Genomic DNA, 18,481 nt, shown 5'->3' on the forward strand with positions numbered 1-18,481 from the left:
GGCCTCCCAGTCTCCGCCCCGGCGGAGCCGAGAACTCGGGGTCCCGCTCCTCAGCGAGCCCCCAGAGAAAAGCAGTCAGTCACTCCCGTCTCCCCGGTCTCCGGCCACACTCCGCGCTCACCCGGCCTGTGACCGCGCCTTTCTATCTGGCACCCGACCCCGGGTGGAGTCTCCAAACCTAGCAGATCCCCGCGGTGCGCTCCCGCACCGCTCCTCCCGGGGGAAGAAGGTGAGTCTCCCCGGATCTGCCGCTTGTTGGGTCCCTGCTGGAGGAGCAGTGGCCCGACTGTGCCGCGGATCACGGTTTATAGCAACCCCGAGCTGAGAGCCCGTGCCTGGGCTCCGTCTCTGCAGCCGGCTTCCCTGCTCTGATACCTGGGAGCTCTGCCGCACTCAGGCACCCCCAGTCTTTCTGTGACCCCGAGGGTACTGAGACCACACTGTCCCGCGAGGGTCCCACCCCCCACTTCGCCACCAGAGTGACGTCCCTCAGTGGAGCAGACTTCTAAAAGTTCTGATTTTGTGCTCCGTGGCTCTATCACTTGCCAGAAGCGGCCGTCGGAGGCCCCTCCCCCGCTGTCTATCCTCCCGAGTATCGCCTCGGATTCACTTCTCTGCACGTCCTACCTTCCAGAAAGTGGTCGTTTTTCTGTTCAGAGAGTTGTTGCTATTCTTTTCTTCGATCTCCTGTTGAGTTTGTAGGTGTTCAGAATGGTTTGATCCCTATCCAGCTGAATTCCTGAGAGGAGACGAAATCCAGGTCTCCTACTCCTCTGCCATCTTGCTCCGCCCCCCAAAAAAAATTTTTTTTAAAGGATTGATAAGATGTTGGTTGAAAAAGGGAAAAAGAAAAATTTAAAAAAAAAAGACAGTTGAAAAAAATTAACTTTGAAAGACTGAAGAATCATGGTAAAAAAGCCATGGATTCTATGTGCAGTATTCCCCTAACGCTGGAGTTCTGCCGTTCTCATTGATCGGTAAACTTGGTCTTGGCTGGCTGGTCTTGCTGATCTTCCGGGGGAGGGGCCTGTTGCTGTGGTTCCCAAATGTCTTTGCCGGAGGCGGAATTGCCCTGCCCTTGCTGGTCCAAGCTAAGTAATCTGCTTGGGTGTGCTCTCGGGAGCCTTTGTTCCCTGCAAGCTTTCCGTACAGCTTTGGAGGCCGAGAGTGAAAATGGCAGCCTCCCAATCTCCGCCCCGGAGGAGCCAAGAACTCGGGGCCCCGCTTCTCAGTGCGCCCTCAGAGAAAAGCAGTCAGTTACTCCCATCTCCCCGGTCTCCGGCCGCACTCCGTGCTCACCCGGCCTGTGACTGCGCGTTTCTATCTCTGGCACCCGACCCCGTGTGGAGTCTCCAAACCCAGCAGATCCCCACGCTGCACTCCTGCGCTGCTCCTCCCAGGGGAGGAAGGGGAGTCTCCCCGGATCTGCTGCTTGTTGGGTCCCTGCTGGAGGAGCAGGGGCCCGACTGTGCGGTGGATCACGGTCTATGGCAACCCCGAGCTGAGAGCCCGCGCCTCGGCTCCGTCTCTGCAGCCGGCTTCCCCGCTCCGATACCTGGGAGCTCTGCCGCACTCAGGCACCCCCGGTCTTTCTGTGACCCACACTGTCCCACGAGGTTTCCAACCCCTGCTTAGCCACTGGAGTGACGTCCCTCAGCGGAGCCGACTTCTAAAAGTCCCGATTTTGTGCTCCGCGGCTCCATCACTTGCCAGAAGCTGTCGTCAGAGGCCCCCTCCCCCACCATCTATCCTCCTGAATATCGCCTCGGATTCACTTCGAACGTCCTACCTTCCAGAAAGTGGTCGCTTTTCTGTTCAGAGAGTTGTTGCTATTCTTTTCTTCCATCTCCTGTTGAGTTCGTAGGTGTTCAGAATGGTTTGGTTTCTATCCAGCTGAATTCCTGAGACTGGGCGAAATCCAGGTCTCCTACTCCTCCGCCATCTTGCTCCGCCCCCTAACTGGAGTGTTTAGATCATGTTCCATTTAATGTGATTACTGATATGATTGAGTTTAAGTCAACCATCTTACAACTTGTGTTCTATTTGTCTCAGCTGTTGTTTATTTTTTCCCTCTTTCTTTCTTTATAATTATTTTAGTGTTATGTAGGATCCCATTTTACTACCACTATTGGCTTATTAAGTCTATTTCAATGTTTTAAGGTTTATATTGTGCTTCTTTAACCTGTTACAGTCTACCTTCACATAATATACCATTTCACATGTAACATAGGAACCTTACATCAATACTTCATTCTTTGTGCTATTGTATGTCTTATGCATATGTGTGTTTGTAGGTATCTGTCAGTATACATATATATGTACTTATCATGTGTATGTCAGTCAGGGTCCAGTTAGGAGATAGAAACCATACCTGTAGCTTAAACAGGGAAAATTAATATAAAGAATTGCTGACTAGTAAAATATTATTAGCTACTAAAAGGGGATAAGAGGACTCTATGGTATTCAGAATTAGTAAGTACAAAAAGCAGGTATTACTTTTGGGCAGAGGGAAAGTAGGTAATGAAAGGACTAATGGCTTAGGAGAGCTCCATCCCCTAGGCTGATATTTAGACCTCTTCAGTGGAGGTCTGGCTGCCACAAAAACATACAGCCTGCTGGTGGTAAAGGCGCCTGCCGGATGGTTTAGGCTGGATCTGCTCTGTGATACCAGCTCACTGTTGCAGGAAGGTTTTGGTAGTCTAGAGCTGGTCTGTAGAAGCAGCCTGGCTAGCAGGGAGAGAGTTGACTGAAGTGTGAGCAGAACTACCACAGAAGTGGCCACAGGGTGGTAAGACCGTTGCCTGAGGCTGGTTGAAGCTGGTCTGTAGTGGCACATTGCTGGATGGGGAGAGTGTGGCCTGACTGTGCTGCCAAGAACTGCCACAGAGCTGGGTGGGGAGTTCATAGCTGGAGAATGTGGCTTGAGGTTTTCCAAGAGGGCTGCTGAGGTGAGTGCTTCTGGGCCTTGGCCCCTGTGCTAAATAAACAATTGAAGGGGAGCTGTCCCCAGAAGGGAGGGCCTTCCTGCGGCTGTCATCTGGCAGCGTCACTCCAGTGCCCTCTTTTGACAACCTAACATTAGGCCAGTTGACAAAGGAGACGGGTTGACAGGATCCAGCTCTAGCAGGCATAGAAGGTAGATTTGGAGCTGACAGACTAAACTGATAACTGGCAGAAGTCATTTTAATTTTGAATTTAGATTGTTAATTTAAAGAAATTTAAAATGAGAAAAGTTATCAAATAAGAAAAGTTGTTTTATATTAATTCTGATATTACTCTCTCAGATTTGGTTTACCTGAATAAAGCCTTTATTTCTCCACCTTTTTTTTAGACTTTTTACTCATGTAATTGTGAGAAATAATACAGAAAGATCCTGTGTACCTTTCTAGTTTCCAGCACCGTTCACGTCTTACATAAACATAGTACAAGGTCATTACCAGAAAATTGACCCTGGTGTTATCTTACTTGGTGTTCATCATTTTCTGTGTACTCATGTATGTGTGTGTGTGTGTTTTCTGTGCAGTTTTATCACACGTGTAGATTTGTGTAATCACTACCATAGTCAAGGTGGGGAGAGTACTTTCATCACTGCAAGGATTGTTTGAGCTACCCTTCTATAATCACATTTCCTGTCCCCCAAACCTTGGCAATTACTACTCTGTTCTCCATCTCTATCATTTTATTATTTTGTTGCTGAATTCTATTTCATGGTATGGATGAAATGCAGATTCTTCAATCGTTTACCCATTGAAGGACATATTGGTGGTTTTGTTTTTATCTGTAATAAATAATGGTGCTTGGTGCATTTGTATACATGTTTTTTTTTGTGAATAAGTTTTCATTTCTCTGAGATAAATGACTAAGACAGCAATTGCTGAGTCATACGGTAATTACATGTTTCATTTTGTTGTTGTTGAGATATATTCACATACTATAAAATTCGCCCTTCTAAGTATACAATTCAGTGGTGTTTAGTATAATCACAAGGTTGAGCAACCATTAGTACTCTCTAATTCTGGAACATTTTCATCACCTCAAAAGAAACCCATTTAGCATTCATTCCTCTCTTCCTTCAATCCCTAATAACTCCTTGGTGATCAGTGATCTGCCTTCTATTTCTATGGCTATGCTGTCCGGGACATTTCATGTAAATGGAATCATACAATATGTGGCTTTTTAGGTCTTGCTGCTTTAACATTGCATGTTTTCAGGCTTCATCTATGTCATAGCATGTTTCAGAATTCATTCTTTTTTATGGATGTGTAATATTCCATTGCATGGCTATACCATGTTTTGTTTATCCAGTCTTTATTTGATAGACATTTCAGTTTTCACACATTTTGGCAAGTGTGAATGCAGGTGTGAACATTCATGTAGGAGTTTATGTATCAACATGTATTTTCAGTTCTTTAGGGTTTATACCTAGGAGTGGAATTGCAGTGCTAACTCTGTTTCATCTTTTGAGGAACTGCCAAACTGTTTTCCAAAGCTGCATCATTTTACAGTTCCACAAACAATATGTGAGGATCCTAATTTCTCCACATCCTCATCAACATTTGTTATCTCTCCTTTTGATTATAGTCATCCTAGTAGGTGTGAATTGGTACCAAAATTTTGATATATATTTTTCTGATTAATGATGTCTTTTCATGGGTTTACTGGCTATTTGTTTATTTCTTTGGAGGAATGTCTATTCAAATCTGTTGTCCATTTTAAAATTATAATATTTGTCTTTTTATTGTTGAGTTTTAAGAGTTCTTTATATATTTGAGTGCTTTAGATATTTGTTTTATATATTTGAGATAGCTTTATATATTTGAGATATTTATATACTTGAATGCTTTATATATTTGATACTTCATCAGATACATGCTTTTCAAATATTTTCTCCCATTCTGTGGTTTATCTTTTCACTTTCTTGATAATTTTTTATCTGGCAGCTTGTGTTCTGGTATCATATCTAAGAAACTGTTTTTAATCCATCATCATGAAGATTTAATTTAACTTTTTCTTACTCAAGTTGTATAATTTTAGCTCTTGCATTTAGGTCTTTGATCCATTTTGAGTTAATTTTTGCATATACTGCAATATAAAGGCCTAACTTCTGTTTTGCGTGTGCAGGTCCAAATATCTTAGTACAATCATTGGAAAGCATACTCTTTCTCCATTGAATTATTTCAGCACCTTTGTCAAAAATCATCTGGCCATGGACATGTGGGCAAATTTCTGGATTCTCAATTTTATTCCATTGATCTATATGTCTATCTTTTTGCCAGTAGCACACAAACTTGATTACTGTAGCTTCATAGTAAGTTTTGAAATTGAGAAGTGTGATTCCAACATTATTCTTGTTTTTCAAAATTATTTTAGCTCTTCATCCCTTGCATTTCCATGTGAGTTTTAACATCTGCTTGTCAAGTTATTAAAGAAAAAAGTCATCTGTGATTGATGATAGCGATTGCATTGAATCTTTAGATCAATATGTAGAGTGTTGCCATCTTAATAATATTGTATCTTCTAATCTATGAATGTGAGATGTCTTTCTATTCAGGTCTTCAGTTTCTTTCAACATTCTTTTGTTTGAACATTGAATACTTTTCAGTGTAAAAATCTTGAATTTCTTTTGTTAAATTTATTCCTTAGTATTTATTCTTTTTGATTTTATTATACATAGAATGATTTTCTTAATTCATGTTAGAATTACTCATTGTCTAGTATATAAAAATGCAAGTGATTTTTGTATGTTGGTCTTTTATTCTTCAATCTTGCTGAACTCATTTATTAACTCTTTTTTTTTTCTGTTGGCGGATTCCTTAGGATTTTCCATATACAAGATCATGTCATCTGTCAATGAAGATAGCTTTCTTTCTTTAAGATTTTATTTATTTGAGAGAGAGAGAGATAGCATGAGCAGGGAGAAGAGGGAGAAGCAGGTTCCCTGTGAGCAGGGAGCCTGACTTGAGGCTCAATCCCAGGACCCTGAAATCATGACCTGAGCCGAAGGCAGATGCTTAACTGACTGAGCCACCCAGGCACCCCAGTAGCTTTATTTCTTACTTTCCAATCTATATCCCTATTATTTCTTTTTCTTGCTTAACTTCCTTGGCTATAACATAGAATGTTGAATAAATGTGGTGAGACCAGATATCTTTGTGTTGCTCCTGCCTAATGTTAGGGGAAAAGCTTTCGGTCTTTTGCCATTCATGATGATGATAGCTTTAGATTTTTCATAGGTACCCTCTATGTAATTGAGGAAATTCCCTTCTACTGCTTGTTTCTTGAGTGTTTTTCACACAAAAGAGTGTTTGATTTTGTCAAATGGTCTTTTTTTCATCTGTTGAGATGATAACATTTTTTTTTCTTTATTCTGTTAATATGGTGTATTACATTGATTGATGCTTGTATGTTGAAGGAACCAACCTTGCATCAGTGGGGGTAAATCCCATTTGGTCGTGGAATATAATCCTTTTTATGTGTTGCTACATTTGACTTACTAGTATATTGTTGAGGAACTTTGCTTGTTTTTTTTTTAAGATTTTATTTTATTTATTTGAGAGAGAGAGCATGAGAGAGAGAGAGAGAGAGCATGAGAGGGGGGAGGGTCAGAGGGAGAAGCAGATTACCCGCTGAGCAGGGAGCCCGATATGGGACTTGATCCCAGGACTCCAGGATCATGACCTGAGCCAAAGGCAGTCGCTTAACCAGCCGAGCCACCCAGGTGCCCCTGCTTCTGTATTCTTAAGGGAAATTGGTCTGTGGTCTTCTTGTGATGTCTTTGGTTTTGGTATCAAGGTAATATTGGCCTCATAGAATGAGTTGAAAGAGTTCTCTCCGTTCTTTTCCTTTTCTTTTTTCTTTATTATTATTATTTTTTAAGTATCTTCTCAGTTACCTTAGTTGTCAACTAATGATTAGGTAGATATTTCCTTAGCTGCCTGAATCCAGTAAGTCTCCCAGTCTTTGCTGAGGAGCTTTGTTTTTGTGTGGCGGCAGGCCTCCACCTCTCAGCTTGGCATTTGACAATTTTGCCTTAGCCTTTGCTTGCTTATGTAGGAGCCTCAAGTTCAGCAGAGGTGATTGCTTAGGGTCTTTTCAACACTTTCCTGCGCATTTGCACATTTCTGGACCTGCCTTAGACCTTCTAATTTCCAGAAATATGCCAGAGCTTTCAGAGCTCCTATTGACATCTTACCCAACTTTTCCATTTAAAGTTTTTGGTTGTCTCTTGTTTGCTCCAGCTGTTATCTATTGGCTCAGGTGGCTGTGAAGTTAAACAATTGCCCATAATTTGTTTCAACTGGGGAAAAGGCAAGTTTCTAGTCAGATCCAATTAAAAATAGTATAGCAAGTGCGGTCTTCCAGGGAACCATGAAACAAGTCAAATGATGACAGTTCTCTGGGAGTGAGCTCTACCCTGGTTCTGTCCCTTCAGGTGTTAGCCTGGCTGCTGCTTTGCACTTTGATTGGGAGCTAGGTTGTTTGTTGGTTTGTTTGGTTTTGCTTTTGTTTTTTTTCCATGCTTCTGCAGAGCTGGAGAGTGAGGGATAGAATTAGAGGAAATGAAAATGCCCCAAAGTTGACAGCTCACTGTGCTTATTGAGATTTTGTCATGTTTCTTAAATTAACCCTCCCTCTATAACTTTGGTTAATTTCCACAGTTGTGTACATAAGCTTCTTACCATTTTTGCCAATATTCTTGTTGATTTTATGTAAAAGAATTTTTAGAGGTCCTTACTCTTTCACTTTTGCTCTGGATTTGTAGCTTCCTAAGAAATTGCCAAATAATTTTCCAGGTTGGCTGCACCTTTTTACATTCTCCCCCAGCAAGATGTGCTTGTTCTCATTTCTCATTGTGGCTGTCATTTATATTTCTCTAGTGGTTAATGATACTGAACATCTTTTCAAGTATTTATTGGTTATCTGTATCTTTTCTACAGTAACATGTGTCTGTTGCTCATATTCTTTTTGAATTTATTTTTAGTTTTAAGAGTTTTTAAATATTATAGAAACCAGCTCTTTGTTGTATATGTTGTTTACAAATATTTTCTCCCAATGTGTAATTTGGCTTTTCATCCTCTTTATGTTCTTTGCAGAGCAAAAGTTTTACCTTTTGATGAGGTCCAGTTTATCAAGTTTTGCTTTTATGTATCATGTTTTTAGTGTCAATTCTAAGAACTCCTTGTCTAGCCTTAGGCCCTGAAGGTTTTCTCCTGTGAGAAAAATCTCATATTAGTTTTTTCTCTGAAAGTCTTATAGTTTTTGTTTTACATTCATCTTCATAGTTTTGAAGTTTTGTTTAGGTCTTCTGAAATTAGAATTCTTGATGACTTTTTTTTTGTCTTTCAGCACTTTCATGATGTTCATTATCTTCTGGCTTGTATTGTTTCTGAAGCGACATCTGCTATCTTTCTTATATTTGTTTCTCTGCATGTAATGTATTTTTTTCCTTAGGCTACTTTGAAGATTTTTATTTTTACACTGTTTTTCAGGGATTTGATTTTGATATACCTTGTTGTGGTTTCCTTTTTTCTTATGCTTCACATTCATTGAGCTTCTTGGGTTTGTCTTTATAGTTTTCATCAAATTTAGCAATTTTTGGACATTATTTGTTCAGATATTTATTTCTGTACTCCTCTCTCTGGTCCCTGTTTCCAGGACTCTTACATGTTTGTTAGATTGTTTAATACTTTCGCCTAATCACTGACACTCTTTTCAGTCTTTTTTTCTTCTATGTGCTTCAGCATGGACAAATTGTATTTCCCTGTCTTCAATATCTAATTTGCTGTTAACCCCACCTAGTGAAGCTTTCACTTTGTTCATTGTATTTTTGATCTATAGAAGTTCTGTTTGGTTCTTCTTCATACCTTAACACTTCTCTTGCAATGTTCATATTTTGCTTTAAATGCCTGAATATACTTTTTATAGTTGTTCTTAGTCCTTGTTTGCTGATTTTATTGTCTCTGTTCTACTGGATCTACTGGTGTTGACTCTTTTAAATCATGGTTATTGGTCACGTTTTCATGATTTATTGGCATGTCTAATACTTTTTGATTGGATGCTGGACCTTATAAGTTTTACATTGCTGATCCCTAGACTTTGTTGTCTTTCTTTTTCTTGTGCTTTATTCTGGCATGAGGTTATTTGCAATTTAGTTTGATCCTTTCATGGCTTGTGTTTACATTTCATTAGGACAGGTCTAGAGTAACCTTTTAGGGGTAGTTTAGCCCTGTAACTAGGGCATGGCCTTTATAGGATCTGATTTGAACGTGCCAAATAATCAACAAGGACTTGGTACACTTGCTGCTCAGAACTTAAATGCCTCCAGCCCTCTGTGAGCTCTGTGGACCCCTCAGCTGATAGGTTTTCCATCACTTTTTGCCTAGGCTACATTTTAGAATTCAGCAATGAGTCAAAGTATCCTTACTTAAATTTTTAAAGGTTTTTTTTTTTTTCCCCTGTAGCATCCTCTCCTCCAGAACTCCAGCCCGCTACCCCACAACTTCCAGCTGCCTCAGTTTCCCTGAATTCTGACTTGTGTCTCTATAAGTCAGTGAGACTTACATACTTTGTTTGGGATCCCATTTATGTACCACAGTTCACAGTTTGCTTCCAGGTAGAAAGCTAGGGACATTGTGTGGCTTGCCTTGTTTCTTCTTTCTCAGGTAACATCCTAATTGCCTGTTTTTTATATCTGAAAATAATTGTTTCATGTATTACATCCAATTTTCCTGTTGCTTATAGCAGCCAGGTAAATCTGGTCCCTAATATTCCATCATGGCTGGAAATAAAAGCCCTGTTCTTTTAATTAAAAAAAAATCAACTTCTTTATTTTGGAACAATTTTATATTTATAGAAAAGTTGTAAAGAGAGTACAGAGTTCTAGACATCTCTCACCCAGTTTCTCCTGTTGTTAATATCTTAAAATTCCATGATACATTTGTCAAAAATAAGAAGCTGACATTGGCATATCACTATTAAGTAAATGTCTATATCTAATTTTATTAAGAAAACTGCCAAACTACTTTCCAACGTGACCGTATTGTTTTGCATTCCTGCCAGCAATGAATGAAAGCTCCTGCACTGTAGGAGAACATGATGAAAACTAGTCATGTTGAAACACCAACATTTCAACTACTTTGAAATTACAAAAAACAAGTAAAGAGACTTAAAATTGCTAAACCTTTGATTATAGATGACTCACAATAACTGTAATAAGTATAACAATAACAGTGGCATTCATGGTGCTCTGTTCTAAGAGCTTTACATTTATTGATTCATTTAATCCTTACAGTATCCTGATGTTGTTGGTGTTATTATTCTCTCCTTCTATAGATTATGCAAGGGAGAAGTTGAGTAATTTTCCCTTGGGCACATGGCTACTGAGGTGCACTCATTCCGGCTCCAGAGCCTGTTTTCTGATCCATCCCACCAGTGATGATTATCACTAGCACATCAGAATAACTTGAGGAGTTGAGATGGTGTTTGACTTGGTAGGGATGGCCCAGCACACCTATGTTTTGTAGTTAGATTGGGAATATTCTATTCTTTCTGTAGACTGTATCTTGATTTTAGTGTAGGTAAATTTAATGTGTTAAAATATATTTTTTAATTTCCTTCATAACAATGAGCACTTTAGTTCATGTTTTGATTTGGGCATTCATTTTCAGGTCCTTTTGCATATGTAGAACTTGAGTTTAGGCAAATATTTTGTGGGTAACTGAAAAATCAGTTGTCTCTTTATTTTGGTGTCCAGGCACCCTGGCTTTTGTGTAACAAATGCAGATGTGTGTATACGTATGCGTGTGCTCGCACATTTATTTACATATGGTCTTTTGGCACCAAAGAAATTTTAGGGTCATCTATACAGCAGTTAGGTATTCCTTCCTAAAATTAATGCTTAAAGAATATTGATTTTAAAATGTGAAATCATTTTATATACACAAAGCAAGGAATAAAATATATGATAGAATGGAATAATTGTTTAAATTGTGTAGACCCAGCAGGTTAATACCTACACAAAATCTATTTAATGCATTACTTTTGTGTCTTTCTTATTTTGTGTCAGTGACATTTGAACATTTGATGTTAGGCTTAAAAATGTAGAAAATGTAGAAAAAAACAAAATTCTTTTAAAAATACTTTATGAAGATTGATTTATGAGGTATAACAAATACAATGATAGATTTGAAAATATAAAAAAATCTAGGTCTCTTGTCTCAAAATCAGTGATATAAATTAAAATTATTATGTGATCTCCTGTTGTCACTGTTCTGCTCTGAGTAGTTGGCTGCTGCTGATTGCATAAAGTCTCCACCAGAGTGTGCTAAAGATACTTCAGTGGGAAAAGTGTTATTTACGAGGCTTGTCTGGACTTGTCAGCAGGGGTAACTTTTTTTTTTTTTTTTAAGAAAAGAATTTGATTCTTGTTTATGAGATTCCTTTTGCTGTGAAATAAATTATGTAGCTTGACAGTTGAGTATTTTTACAGATACTGTAAATGATCAGTGTTTAATCTCTCCATTCTTGGTTCTCAGTCAGCATATTAGCTGAAAATAGCTTTGATTTATTTTGTGAAGTTATTCTTTAGAAATTGAAAGTTGCATTTTCATTTACGTAATAAGTGTTGATTTTCTTTACGCAATACATGTTTTTCTGAAAACCTGAACACTTTAAAATGAACTAGGAAAACTAGTAATTTGTTTTTTAAGTTTAAAAAAAAAACCTCAAAATATATCTATTGTGCATGCTTTTATTTTAAAATAACAACTTAAATCAGTAAATAGGTTTAATATTTGCAATTCCAGCATAAAATATCATTCTCGAGCTATTGGTTATCTGTGATGACCACAGGTTTTGTGTCATGCACTTAGACTAGGGTATGATAGAAAGCTTTGGTCCCTTTATATTTGATAAATTTCTAAGTGAGCATTTTACAGATTGGTTATCTAGCAAAAGTACTGGATGATAACAAGTTTTTTTTTCCTTCTTTCCCCTCAGGTACCTTCACTCAAATAACATAGTTGTGGTTCCAGAAGGTAAGTCCACTTCCAATTTTTAGTTAGGAGGTACCATAGTTTATGCTTTCCTTTATAATAGTAGAACAAATTTTGATTAGGAGTATTAGGGAACTTTACTTATAAAGCATCTTTATTAGTTTCAAAGATTAGTAAGTTCAGTTAACAATTTTGATTAAATAAACAGTAAGTCTAAAATGGTTATAATGGTTAGGTAAATTATTATTGGATAGATTGTTGTTAGGTAAATAATAAAATGATAAATTTAAAAAATGTTTATTTTTTAATCTGTTTTTATTATTTTTTAAGTATTTTGTACACCCAACACAGGCTCGAACTCACAACCCCGAGATCAAGAGTCATATACTCCACTGACTGAGCCAGCCAGGCACCCCAAAATTTTTTTTTTTAAAGATTTATTTATTTATTTTAGAGAGAGAGAGAGAGAAGAGCACAAACGTGTGTAGGGGAGGGGCAGAGGGAGAAGGAGAGAGAGAATCTCAAGCTGACTCCCTTCCAAGTGTGCAGCCCAACACAGGGCTCAATCCCACAACCCCGAGATCATGACCTGAGCCAAAATCAAGAGTCGGTCACTCGACTGACTGAGCCACGCAGGCGCTCTTTTAAGTTTTAAATTTAATAAATCCAGCTAAGAATTTTGGTTAGACAAAAAGACCTTATATATCGTTTCATCATTTATTTATTCAAGCAGTGCTTTACAGTGTAACATTTTTCTTTGTGCTTTTTAACTTACCATATTTTATATCAAGGTTGAAGTCTTATCACTCCTATAAAATTTACTTTGATCTGTGTTTTTACTATTTGTGCAACAGAAGCAGGGGTATTAAGATATGATAATTAGCAGTACTTACGTTAAAGATTTGTCATAACACTTGGGTCAAATTAATTTTGCCTTTATCTTTGTTTTCTCTTTGAAGCCATTGGATCCCTTGTAAAACTCCAGTGTTTGGATCTTAGTGACAATGCCTTAGAAATTGTTTGCCCAGAAATTGGTCGTCTGAGAGCTTTACGTCATCTTCGATTAGCTAATAACCAACTGCAATTCCTACCTCCAGGTAATCATAGTCTGTAGCACACAATAGTGTGTCTGTGTACAAATCTGTTTTTATTTCTGTTTCTCGCTGTGTGTCTAGGCAGTGAGCTTTGGGTATATTTGTGATATGGGCTGGTCCATTTGTTTGAAGATGAAACTAAAGAATGTGGGTGAAATGTGTCTAAGGGTCTTTTACCTGATATGGACATAAAAAGGTGGCATTTATGTTTTTAGCTACAATTACTACAATTATGCATTGTGATCAGTGCCCCTTCAAGTCACTCCTCTGGTGAAATATTTGTACAAAAAGGTAATTCAGTTCTGGATATTTTACATAAGAGAATTTAGATGAACTTCGCATGATGTAATCATTTTAGTACCCAAAAAGGAAATACAGTGTTTTCTGTCATTCTCTAGTGAGGTAAATGATGTACAGTAATTTTGATTTAATCTTACTAGAATTTCATAGTAGAATTTAAGTTTGAATCCTAGAACTAATTGTCAGTTCTGCCTACTGAACATCCTCCTAGAATGTGATGTACATATGTATAGTACTGACATTCTGCATTCTCTTGAGCTACCATTAAACCCGCTGACTTTCTTACAAGGGGCATAAAGGGGCCTTCCTTTGTGAATCCACACGTTTGCAAATTCTGTCATATGTCATTTCCCATATTTAAAAAAAAGTGAAGTATGTTAAAAAAATTTAAAAACTTGTGCCTTAAATATTATGTGAAAGTTACTTTGCATTCAAGAATGAGCAGAGAAAAATGCAGATGTCACATTGTCGAAGATTATTTCTACTTAGTAACTCATGAACACCAACCAGTGTCTTAGTGTATCCAGGTGAAATGTGTGACTCAACCAAAATTACAAATTACTACCTGCTGTGGAACTTCAGGGTCACATGAGAATGATAAAAACTACTCATGCTTAACCCATGAATGAAAAAGTCTATAATATTTCTTTGTGATATAAAAAAGACTTTCTCTAAAGTCTTTTAAGTACAAACATTTCTAAGTGAAACACAGTAACTCATTAATTTTTAAACTTTGTGTGCTGGCCTTAATAATATAGGTTCAGTATTATTTACAAAAATAGTACAGTCTGGTTAAAAAATTCTTTAGCCCTATATAATTACTGTCTTACATTTTCCAATGATAGTTAATACAAAAATTTCAATATGGTGTAGGAATCTTATCTTTCTTTTAGAGTTTATTGTATGAAATCAGGCTCAGTGGTGTTTTATCATTCTAGCTTTCATCAGGTTTATATATTCAGATACTCAGGAAATTAGATTCTCTTTTGGAGATTGCCTAGGAAATGTATCAGTAAAGATAATACTTTGGGTTTTCATATTTTCATATATGAAACTTCTATAAGATCTATTGTAAAATCAAGATACATGGATATAATACTGTATTCAGAAGCCCCTTTTTATATATACTTAAAGAGCATATGAGAAATATACACTTCTGTTAAACCATTGTTCTTTTATTCTGTTTTTTCCTGTAATATAAGAGCATTTTGTGGTAGAATGTGGTCATTTCCTTCCATTATATACTTAGAGGTTAAGGATGTGCTACTAATATCATTGACTGCTTCCTAATAACCAGTGAAGGGTATAGGTTTTCTGACTGCTTGCATCTAATTTTTAATTTATATCTCACGTGTTGCATAATAGATTTTAAGCATTTACTGCTGGTTTTATTTCCATAGCTTTCGTCTGTTGTATATGTTTGGTTTTGTCTGTTTTGGGTAAAATTATATACGGTAATAGCTGTACTTTGAATAGAAACTTTTGACTGAGCCATGTATAGATTTTTTTCTTTCTAGGCCATCATCAGTAGCAGTGGACTAGACCTTACTCATTATTTGATTCACTTTATCTATCTCTTTATGAGGTAATTTCATATGTTATGATTTGAATGGCTGAGGGGCTAGGTACATATCCCCCAGGTTTCTGATCATGTTGGGCATATACAATGGGAAAGTAGTCTAAGTGTGGTTAGAAAAAAAAAAAGTGAGGGACTCCCGTGTTATCTCTATTTGATGACAATAGACACCAGTTGATATTTGATTGTTAGCCCCTTCTACCTAGTCCAGGCTATTATGTATAGACTTCTACTTCTTGAAAGACTTAACATTTCATATGTGCATTTGTTGTAGTTGAAAAGCCTTCGAATATAATTTCATTCTCAATATTTAAAATTTTGAAAAATTTTATACCAGTATTTGAAAAATCTGACACATTTGAAAAATCCAGATGCATATATAGAGAGTTTTAAGATTAGGCTCTAAGAATGAATTATACGGGTTTCATGAATGCCCTGAAATTTGCACATAGTTTGATATTTATGAGTATGTCCGTGTTGCTGTGGAGAAGGTCTAGTGTTTTCAACAGTTTCTCCACCACATCCATGACTCATATGGTTGATTCTGTTGAGTTGTCTGCCAATACCTACCTGGTAGCAGCCATGTGGATGGGACCCATTTTCTGGGATGTCCCTTTCCCCCATTCTGTTAGGTTGAACATACTGCCATTTTCCTTCCTTGTGACATGGCTTTATCTCTACAGTTGATTAGTGCTGGTGTGGGTACCTGATGCAAGCAGAACAGTTCTTATCCTGGGAATTTTGGAAGAGGCTGGTGGGGGAGAAGGAGAGAAAGTAAGAGACATCAGGGGAAATGGGAAAAAAAAATCAGTCTCTTTTTCTCTCTGGGCTATTGCACAATGCTGTGTAATCTTGAGAGGTGCTGGGAAGTAGCCACGCAGACTGGGAAACAGAAAAAGGAAGAAAGATGAAGCGGATATACAGAGAGAAGATGGAGGCAGAGACTTACTAAGTTTTCTTTAGTATCCCAATCACTGGTTGTGTCCTTAAGGCCCATAGGCTTTGTGCTTATTAAGATAGCTCTACAACATTCTTTGCACCCTTTTTCTTAGATGTCCCCCCACCCCCACCCCCACTGAGCACAGGTAGTTTTTTGGGAGGAACAGAGAACACTGGTGTGAAGTGGTGACAGGATAGAGGAATGTAGAGACAGATTAGAGTATGTTACTAAGCCAGTGTAGGGGAGGTACAATTTTTCCTCTGCACTCTTAGGGTCTCCAGCTGGGCCCAAGAATTAACTAACAGATCAGCAGGAGAATTAAGACTGATCAACAGGAGAAAAGTATACAAATTTTATTTAGTAATTTTTACCTGTGCAAAGGAAGCTTTATCAGAAAAATGAAGACCCAAAGAAGCAGTTAAAGCCAAACACCTATACACTAGGTTGGACAAAGAGTAGTAGTTGTGAAAATGTGGTAAGACAAAGGGGTTTGGCTTAGGGCAGTTAATTGTGAAACAGTGACTAGGAATGTAAGGGTTGTTTAACGAGGTTGGTTTGTTAAGATCTCCCTTGGCCTCTACTCTCCATCTCTGGTGATAAGAATGTCTTCCTTCCTCCTGGTACAAGGAAGACACCTTTTACATGGGAATTTTATTTTGTGCTTTTAGGAAGGGAAGGTCAAAGTGCCTTCTTGCATCTGCCAGTTTTCAGCGCCTTTAACTCAAAATAATTAATATGCCAGACTGGCATATTTTGGGGTGGCATGCTCTAAACTCCTCCACCAGCCACCATAGTGGGCACTGAGAGCTTAATCCTGTGTAAAACACAAGAAATCATCCTGCTCAAGTGTTGGGAGGCCTAAGCATTTGAACATCAACTCCCAAAAAGTATTGGTTCAGAGTTGCTTAGATGCGGGGGTACTTGTTGTCCCTACACACGTGGCGGGGCAGCGGCCTTCTGTAGAGAAAGCCTCAGCCCCAGAGGTACGGATACTGGCAACGGAGCACTGACCAGAGAACACCCAGGTGGTAGCTCTGAGTCATCTATGCATGGGGCTCCAATGAACTCGGACAGACACGCACTTTGGACTGAAGAGAGGTTCTTGATACACCTGCTTTAAATATCTTCCTGACTTAGTCCATAAGCCAGCCTGAAAGATAAGGCTAATTTAATAATATGGATTTAACTGGTTCCAAGAGGAATAAATAATCATCACTCAAAAAAATCTCCCTGGCTAAAATTATTGAAGTCATGGTTTATGGTATAAGAACTTTGGAATCTTGAAGTATTTTTTCTGAGCAGGCCTCATTCCCCTTTTAAAAAATTACTATTTTAATAACTTTGTATTTTGTTTGGCAATGAGTTTTGTAGGTTTGTATCCAAATACCGTAAGGAAGAGGTTAAATGAATATTTTTTTTACTGTGATATTTAAAATTTTTATTTTTGATCTTTATTTTTCACACATAAAAATCATATTTTTAAGGTATGCAACATGTTTTTTTGAAATGTGTATACAGTGTGAAATGATTACCACAGTGAAACTAAGTAACATACCCATCACCTCCTGCAGTTACCGTATGTGTGTTGAGAACACTTGAGATCTACTCCCTTAGTAAATTTCAAATATACAAAATATTATTGTGTATTAATAATACACTGTACAATACATTAACTTAAATGTATTAATACATTATTATTGCCTTTGCTTTTAAAAAACTTTTTATTATGGAAAATTTGAAATACAAAAGTAGACAGAATAGAATGATGAACCCCCATATACCCAACACCGAACTTGAACAGTTATCCTTGAAGACCCTCTTGTATTTTTCTTTTAATTTTTGTTCTTCATATTTTTGTTTTTTTAATTGAGGTAAAATTTACATATAGTGAAATGCACAGATGTACAATTCTGAGTTTTGACAAACATACATACCCATGTAATCAGCATCTTTGTCAAGATATAGAACATTTCCATTACCCCAGAGAGTACTCTCATGTCTCTTCCAGTCTGTTTGCTATAGGTGAACACTCTTCTGATTTCTGTGACCACAGATTAATGGGATCTGCTGTTGAACATAATATAAGTGGAGCCATATATTCAAGATGCATCCATTCTCTTACATGTATCTGTAGTCCATTCTTCTATAATTTGCAGGGTAGTATTCAAATGTTTGAATATACAGCTCATATATTTTTTTCCCTCTTGATGGACATATGGGTTTCTTCTAACTTTGGACTGTGATGAATACAGCTAATATTAAACATTCTTGTGTAAGCCTTTTTTTTTTTTTTTTAAGATTTTATTTATTTATTTGACAGAGAGAGACACAGCGAGAGAGGGAACACAAGCAGGGGGAATGGGAGAGGGAGAAGCAGGCTTCCCATGGAGCAGGGAGCCCGATGCGGGGCTCGATCCCAGGACCCTGGGATCATGACCTGAGCCGAAGGCAGACGCTTAACGACTGAGCCACCCAGGCACCCCTTGTGTAAGGCTTTTTATGGATATATATGTTTCTATATATATATATGCATATATGTATACTTATTACAGTTTACTTAGGATGTTGTACCACTTAA

At 37.9% G+C, this 18,481-nt stretch overlaps 1 protein-coding gene across 2 annotated transcripts in view; it reads left to right on the plus strand.

Annotated features, from left to right (window-relative positions):
* Window positions 1-18,481, plus strand: part of LRRC28 (leucine rich repeat containing 28) — a 176,016-nt gene that overhangs the window by 44,262 nt on the left and 113,273 nt on the right. For both annotated transcript variants that reach the window (XM_032391224.1, XM_032391223.1), the window contains exons 4-5: window positions 11,998-12,035; window positions 12,953-13,090. In XM_032391224.1, the coding sequence (XP_032247115.1) occupies window positions 11,998-12,035; window positions 12,953-13,090 (176 nt within the window). The remainder of the gene's footprint in view (window positions 1-11,997; window positions 12,036-12,952; window positions 13,091-18,481) is intronic.

The sequence above is a fragment of the Phoca vitulina genome, unplaced genomic scaffold (genome assembly GCF_004348235.1).
Source record: "Phoca vitulina isolate PV1807 unplaced genomic scaffold, GSC_HSeal_1.0 scaffold61, whole genome shotgun sequence".
NCBI lineage: Eukaryota > Metazoa > Chordata > Mammalia > Carnivora > Phocidae > Phoca > Phoca vitulina.